This window comes from Nematolebias whitei, chromosome 18 (assembly GCF_014905685.2).
Source record: "Nematolebias whitei isolate Nwh7 chromosome 18, NemWhi1, whole genome shotgun sequence".
In the NCBI taxonomy this organism is placed as follows: Eukaryota; Metazoa; Chordata; class Actinopteri; order Cyprinodontiformes; family Rivulidae; genus Nematolebias; species Nematolebias whitei.
The window spans coordinates 20,686,765-20,695,353 of record NC_056515.1 but is presented as its reverse complement, the minus strand read 5'-3'; the positions used below and the strand labels follow the sequence as shown (position 1 = coordinate 20,695,353).

General features: G+C 40.8%; 1 protein-coding gene across 1 annotated transcript; it reads left to right on the top strand.

Annotated features, from left to right (window-relative positions):
• The first annotated feature begins 1,539 nt into the window (after nt 1-1,539).
• LOC119424486 (astacin-like metalloendopeptidase) lies at nt 1,540-8,583 on the top strand. The gene is made up of 6 exons (XM_037691971.1): nt 1,540-1,621; nt 1,698-1,812; nt 2,487-2,659; nt 7,757-7,838; nt 7,916-8,040; nt 8,474-8,583. Exons 1-6 carry the CDS (start codon nt 1,540-1,542, stop codon nt 8,485-8,487), a joined length of 591 nt encoding a protein of 196 aa, XP_037547899.1. The 3' UTR covers nt 8,488-8,583.
• Nucleotides 8,584-8,589: the final 6 nt, after the last annotated feature.

Here is an 8,589-nt window from a genome sequence, read left to right as displayed (position 1 = left end):
TCTGCTGCCATTTGTGGATTTTAAGGATGCATTTTATAATTGGATTTATGATGACCGGTTCCTGCTTTTTGGATTTGTCTGGTTCCTGGTTTATCTACAATCAAGGAAATAATTGGCAGCAAATTTGGACCCGGTCATGCTGCTTGTCTTATGATGGCTTGGTTCATGCCTCGAGCACCCAGACTCTAATGCTTTTGGCAGAATGGATCAGATCTCGGGGATTATTCTCAGGCATGGCCCATTGGTTTGGCTATGTAATTTGGACATTTTGAAACCAAGTGGACTGACACAGACTCAAGGTAGATGTCACTAAAGCTCTGACCATCCCCAAAACAATTATCTGAATTCGGCTCCCTGACTGGCCTTGACTGGCCAACTTATCTCAACTCGCCTGGAAGTTTTGTAAACTTGATGGCTCTATCTCTCCCTACCCTCCTACCAAGGAATTTCCATGGACTTTTCAGAGGGGCCCAGCTGAATAAACATTCTGTCATCATTTCAGGACTCCTTGGATTTGTCCTTGGCAATCCTCAGCAACCCTCAGCAATATTGGTAGAAGGATGTTAGAAATGCAGCTGCCAGGAAAAAAGACAGGGGAGATATATGGATGCAGTTGGAGAGGACACAGAGGTAGTTGCAGTGAGGACAGAGGATGCAGAGGACAGAATGAGATTAAGAATGACTTGCTGTGGCGACCCCTCAAGGGAAAAGCCGAAAGGAGAGACCTAAAATGGATATTGCCCCAAATTAACATTTCTACTCATTTTGGTTACAATATTGTATATATGTGTGAAACATATGTCTTTCATTAATTTTTTCTAATTTCATCTGCTCCCTTCCTCAGGGGTCACCGCAGAGAACTAACTCACATGAAGACTTGGCAAATGTTTTTACGCCGGACGCCCTTCCTGACGGAACCACAGACCACGGACCTACCACAGTCCTCTGTGTTGAGCAGAGTTGCCATCTAGGGCGCCCGGGGGAGCACCTGGTGGGGGTTAAGAATCTTGCTCAAGGGCCCAGTGTGGGGCAAATGAGGGTGGGTCACACATCACATTTTGATGTCTGGGGCAGGTCAAACCAGCGACATTCCGATCGCAGGTTTGACTTCTCAAAGTTTTGCCCCACCATTCCCCCTATTATACATGTAGCGTGTCAACAGAGGTACAGCACAGGTTGAACAACTGGGAGATCAAGTTAGAGAGGCCAGACTGGGATGGTTTAGACATATCCAGAGGAGGGACAGTGGGTATATTTGTAAAAGGACAATAGAAATGCATAAGCCAGGAAAAAGTCAGAGGAAGACTAAAGAGATCTGTGGATGCAGTTAGAGAGGACATGGAAATAGTAGGACGGAATACAGAGTGAGATGTAGAATGACTTGCTGTGACAACTCCTGAAAAGGGAACCGCTGAAAGAAGACCAAATACCAAAGGGGATGGGTTCCAAGATTGTATGACTAATGCACTATAATAAATTCTGATCCAAATACAATGCAGCACACTCAAACCTATACCAAATGGAGTGGTCATCTACTGTATGTATTTGCAGAGGGAAAGGAATGCAGTGGGCATTACTTGGCCAACAACAAACATACCTTTTGAAATCAGCCCAGAAGTAGGTAATGAACTTTTTAGAATTTCAAAATAATAAACCACTTTTACAGGAATTTTTGTTTCATTACTGTTTACTTCCAGAGAACCGAACAAGTGACATCCTAACTGCCATGGCGATGTTGTCTGAACACACTTGTATAACCTTCCACAAGAGAAATGCTGAGCCAGACTATGTGCTCTTCCAAACTGGCAACGGGTATGTAGTCAGCAATAAATTTGGTATTTTCAACTGCTTTAAATGAAGTCTGGCAGTAGGACTCTTAGAATAATTTGGGTCTATCATGTGATGTTGTTCTACCTGCACACACAAGCCAGTTGTACTTCTATACCTATTAAGGCATTTTATGGAAACCTACTGAGTTATTGAAATGGTTAATAAGATGACAATTGTGGACCATTTATTTATTTTTAAAGGTACAAAGTAAATTCTGCTGCTAAAGGTACAATATACTTTTACATGACAGTAGAACAGAAATGTATTGACTCTGTCACAACTCTGCTAAGCTCTCTGATTTACTCGAGCCTCAATAAATTGACAAATCTTTCATAAAATTTTATGTAGCATATAAACAGAAATCTCCTTACCAAAACTCCTGAATCTGCAGGCACTACAGAGAGAACTCGTTTTGCCTGTCTGGCTATTAGCAATGACGATAAAAAGTTGTTGGTTCTTAATAAGATTAGCAGTTTTATAGGAACTGCTCGGCAGTACCTACCTTCACTATATAGTGATTTTTTTTTAGAACTCTAAAATATGAAGTTCCATCCTTTAAGCACAATCATTGTAAAACTGTCTAAATGGGAAACGTGGAATTAACATGCAACTTCTTGATTTATTTTATTTTTTTGCCTGTGCATATCATCCTCCAGCTGTGCGTCGTACGTAGGCTTCATTGGTGGCAGGCAGGGTTTGTTTGTGGCACCCAATTGCTCTTCGGGTAACATTGCCCATGAGCTTCTTCACACCATTGGCTTCCAACACGAGCACACCAGGTCAGACCGTGACCAGTACATCAAGATTGTTGAAAGTAACATCATGCCAGGTAACACTGACATGCTCATGTTTGTGTTCTAGTTAAACTTGACAGTGTTTATTACACTAAATATGAATACTTTCAATTAAAAATCGGGGTGTTGCATAAAATGTGGAAATGTCTTGTCTCCTAGAATATTGGAAATTAAATGGTTCAGTTTTGAAGTAAAAAGAACTGAACAACATTTCTAAGAACAAAGCATGAAGAATTAAGTTATTGTATCACCAAAGAAACCTGAATCTCAGTGTATTGTATTTATCACCTGTAAGTAAAATTGACTAAATATTTCACGAACTACTGGATAGATTTTAATGAAACAAACTAATCATTGGAATTACATCTATAAAAATAATAAAGTTCAACATGGCCACTACAGCCTACATAAAATGGCTCTAACTCAATTTGATGAATATGGTTCTATTCAGACAAGCCACTTTTGTCCAATTAATGATGGGCCATTTCAAAAGTGTAATGCTGCAATCCTAAAAAAGTTCAATATTTTAAACTTCGAAGCAGTTAATGAATCAAACTTATCCTTAACCCTTAAACTTAACCTTTACATTCTATAGAGATATACGAAGTGGAGGTCTGTAGGATTAAATTAATAAATGTGGACCAACCTAGATTGAAATAATGGTGTGTTCTTGGCACACCATAATCCCCCTCACTTGAATTAAACATGTAAAACCTGATTGGTTAAAATCACAATTTCTGTAATGTTTATTGTAAGTTTGAATAATAAGTAGTGCAAAATTGGGGCAACAATGTTATGTGCCATACCATACCACTTTATTTATAAAGCACTTAGAACAGTAGCAAGGCCAACCAAATTGCTGTGCAGGAAAAACAAGCAAGCAAAGGACACAGGATTAAAATGTATATTCAAATGGAAAAAGATAACTAAAAGGCTAACACTGTAGAGTACAGACAGGATTAAAAACAAATTGTGCTGTGTCAAAAGCCAGGGAATAAAAGTGGGTTTTTAAGCGAGACTTAAAAACATTGAGAGTGTGAGTCTGTCTGACATGTAAGGGTAAATCATTCCACAGACTTGGACCTGCAACAGCAAAGGCCATGTCACCTCTGAGTTTGAGACAGGTTCCTGAAACCACAAGGAGCATCTGATCTGCTGACCTCAGATGTCACTGTGGGACATATGGCTGCAGCAGCTCAGCAAGATAAGAGGGGGCAGAACTGTTAAGAACTTTAAAAACATAATGGAGTATTTTGAACTGAATTTGAAAGTGAACCAGGAGCCAGTGCAGGGAGGCCAAAACTGGAGTAATGTGCTCTCTTATGCCTGTACCAGTTAAAAATTGGGCTGCAGCATTTTGGACCAGTTGTAAACGTGCAATGGAGGTCTGACTGATTCCAAACAGTAGCACATTGCAATAATCGAGCCTGGATGTTATGAATGCATGTATTACAGTCTCAAGATTATTTTTGGACAGTATGGGCTTCAGTTTAGACCGTTGTCTCAGCTGGAAAAAAAAAACAGGCTTTAGCAATCATGTTTACATGACTGTTAATTTTCCTGGAAGGGTCCATTATCGCTCCCCAATTTGTGACTTTGTTTCTCTAACGGGACTAAAGAGGAAAGGTGGTTCTTGATCATGCCATTAGGAGGAAACGGTATGACTTCATTCTTCTCATTGAAACAAGAAATTTAAAGCCATCCAGTCCCTGATGTCAGGCAGGCAGTCAAGAAGAGGCTGAACAGAACATGCCCAGTGTGATTCAGAGGGAAGTAAATTTGACAGTCATCAGCTTAGAAATGAAAGGGAATGTTTTATGTTTATGGAAAATGGGACCTAGTGTTGGCAGGTATAAAGAAAAGTGAAGAGGACTGAGGATGGACCCTTGTGGTACCCCACACTGAAGCGCTGCCGATGCTGAATTAAAATCTTTGATGTTGACTCAAAAGGTTCTGTCAGAGAGGTAGGATCTAAACCATTTGAGGGCTGACCCTGTGATGCCCACCCACTTCTCCAGCCTAGAAATTAGGATCTCGTGGTCAATGGTGTCTAAAGCAGATGTAAACCCCAAAGGTCCAATAGGACAAGCAGCACGGAGTCGCCTTCACCCGTGGTTATAAAAATGTCATTGAATATTTTCAATAGAGCAGTCTCAGTGCAGTGGAGTGTTTTTGAAGTCTGATTGGAACACCTCTAAAATGGTGATCCTCAAGGAAACATTTCAACTGAGACTCAACTATTTTTCCTGTAATTAGGACACGAATGGGAGTCTATAGACAGGCCTGAAGTTGGACACCACTGAGGGATCAAGACTAGGTTTTTTCAGCACAGGTTGAACAGCAACATGTTTAAAGGTTTTTGGCTCCGTACCTGAAGTTAAACTGCTATTCACAATAGAGAGAATAGAAGGGCCCAGAAAAGGAAAAACATTGTTTAGGGGTCGAAGGGGAACAATATCAAATGGGGAGCCAGATGGCTTCATGCTGCACATTACCTGCTTTAAAAAATATGGAAAGATTGGCTCAAAGTGAAACGATAATATTAGAAAAGTATTTAGATTTAGCAGATTTTACTGCTTTCTGATAACTATGCCAACTCTCTCTTAGCATTTGAAAAGAAACCTGTAGCCTGCGTTTCCTCCACCTGCACTCTGCCCTCTGCCCTCCTGCACTGCTGTCGAACGGCTTGAGTGACATCATTCAGCCAAGGTTCTGATCTAAGATTTGGTTGTCTGGTTTTCACGGGAGCAACACGGTCCAAAACATTTAAACAAATCCTCAGTGGTGGGAGGCACTGAGGGCTGTTTGATACTTTTACAGTTACAATCATCAGAGAAATGAGCAGCAGTGAAGCGGTTAATGGCCTAGCTGCGATGCACAGGAGCACACTGTTTCACAGTGAGACAGAGAGGGGTGAAATCAAACGGCACAGGCATGTGATCTGAAAACACATTGTCACTGATTTCCAATATACAGGTCCTTCTCAAAAAATAGCATATTGTGATAAAGGTCATTATTTTCCATAATGTAATGATAAAAATGAAACTTTCATATATTTCAGATTCATTGCACACCAACTGAAATATTTCAGGTCTTTAATTGTTTTAATACTGATGATTATGGCATACAGCTCATGAAAACCCAAAGTGCCTGTCCCAAAAAATTTGCATATTTCATCCCACCAATGAAAGACAAGTGTTTTTAATACAAAAAACGCCAACCTTCAAATAATCATGTTCAGTTATGCACTCAATACTTGGTCGGGAATCCTTTTGCGTGAATGACTGCTTCAATGTGGCGTGGCATGGAGGCAATCAGCCTGTGGCACTGCTGAAGTGTTATGGAGGCCCAGGATGCTTCGATAGCGGCCTTAAGCACATCCAGTGTGTTGGGTCTTGCGTCTCTCAACTTTCTCTTCACAATATCCCACAGGTTCTCTATGGGGTTCAGGTCAGGAGAGTTGGCAGGCCAATTGAGCACAGTAATACCATGGTCAGTAAACCATTTACCAGTGGTTTTGGCACTGTGAGCAGGTGCCAGGTCGTGCTGAAAAATGAAATCTTCATCTCCATAAAGCTTTTCAGCAGATGGAAGCATGAAGTGCTCCAAAATCTCCTGATAGCTAGCTGCATTGACCCTGCGCTTGATAAAACACAGTGGACCAACACCAGCAGCTGACATGGCACCCCAGACCATCACTGAATGTGGGTGCTTCACACTGGACTTCTGGCATTATGGTATTTCCTTCTCCCCAGTCTTCCTCCAGACTCTGGCACCTTGATTTCCGAAAGACATGCAAAATTTGCTTTCATCCAAAAAACGTACTTTTGACCACTGAGCAACAGTCCAGTGCTGCTTCTCTGTAGCCCAGGTCAGGCGCTTCTGCTGCTGTTTCTGGTTCAAAAGTGGCTTGACCTGGGGAATGCAGCACCTGTAGCCCATTTCCTGCACACGTCTGTGCATGGTGGCTCTGGATGTTTCTACTCCAGACTCAGTCCACTGCTTCCGCAGGTCCCCCAAGGTCTGGAATCGGCCCTTCTCCACAATCCTCCTCTTCTCGTTGTGCAGCGTTTTCTGCCACACTTTTCCCTTCCCACAGACTTCCCACTGAGGTGCCTTGATACAGCACTCTGGGAACAGCCTATTTGTTCAGCAATTTCTTTGTGTCTTACCCTCTTGCTTGAGGGTGTCAATGATGGCCTTCTGGACAGCAGTCAGGTCGGCAGTCTTACCCATGATTGCGGTTTTGAGTAATGAACAAGGCTGGGAGTTTTTAAAAGCCTCAGGAATCTTTTGCAGGTGTTTAGAGTTACGTCGTTGATTCAGATGGTTAGGTTAATAGCTTGTTTAGAGAACCTTTTCATGATATGCTAATTTTTGGGGACAGGCATTTTGGGTTTTCATGAGCTGTATGCCATAATTATCAGTATTAAAACAATTAAAGACCTGAAATATTTCAGTTGGTGTGCAATGAATCTGAAATATATGAAAGTTTCATTTTTATCATTACATTTTGGAAAATAATGACCTTTATCACAATATGCTAATTTTTTGAGAAGGACCTGTACAAACGGGGACAGCACATGTTAAAACCAAGTCCACAGTATGTCTGTGTTCCTGGGTGGGACTATTTACATGCGTAGTAAAATTAAAGGAGTCTAATAAATCTAAAAAGTCCTTCACTAAGGGCTTCTACTGACGACACACATGCATAGTAAAGTTTCCAATTATTAAAACGTGATCATATGTCAGTGTGATAAGCCAATAAATCAGAGAATTCACATGTGAAAACTTTGGATTTTGGTGGACAGTAGACCAGTGCGCACAGCAACACAGGAGAATGTCCCAGTTCATAAACACTCAGCTCAAAGCTGGAGCAGGAGACTGGGATGGACAGCTGTTTACATACAAAGTTTGGCTTAAAGATGGTCCTCAGATGACCATGGGACATTAAAATACAGAGAGTCCAGAGGTAATAATTCCACCAAAGCACAGGACTCACCAACAAACATCCAAGTTTCTGTGATGATTCCTATAACTGATTACCATGTGACAAAATGCATGCATTCACAAAACAAACAAAAAAAAAAGTTCCACTCATACAGGCTTTCTGTTTTGGTCTTGTCTTTCAGGAATGGAGAAAAACTTCAACAAGCTTAATGGTCAAACTTTTGGTATTCCATATGACTACACTTCTATCATGCACTATGGAAGGTAATGTTTTCTTAACGCAAACATTCGGAACTGAATTGTGTTATGTTTTAATAATTTATTATTCTTCACTATCACAGTAATTATTTTTCGCAAAACGGGAAAGACACAATCATTCCGAAGCGTGACGATGTACACGAGATGGGACAGAGAGAAAAGCTGATGAACTCGGACATTGAGAGGGTTCGATTTCTGTATGGATGTGGTACGTTGTTTCTGTTTACGTTTGGATAATATCACGTAAGGATAATATATAAAATGATATTTTCGGCTGAGTAATGATCATAGATCTGACATAGCGGAATCAGTCAGCAGCTATAAATGGATTGGACAACTTTAATATTGTTTGCTAACATTCGTTTAATATCTTGTCTTTCCTTGTTTCTGAACCATCTGCAGATGTAATGGGAGTGTAAACTCAACTTTTTTTTTTCCTTAACATCTTCTGGGTCATGTTCATTCAGAAATGGAAAAAAGAGCAAATAGTTAAAGCTTGTCTAGCCAGGTGCAGAAGCTGATTTTGTGAAGTGTCACTCATAAAATTCATGTTCAAACTTTTGTAAACGCCCTCCACCCCCACCTTCTATGTAAACTAAAGACTGTTAATTTAATCATCCAACTTGTTTTATTTCTTCTAGATTCCCTGAAATAAAACGACACTGCGAACAGATGACTGTGCTGCTTCCTCAGTTCATCCTCGCAACACTAAGACTCCACCATCAGAGGGTGCAGCAGCATCAACATGAAGACTCCA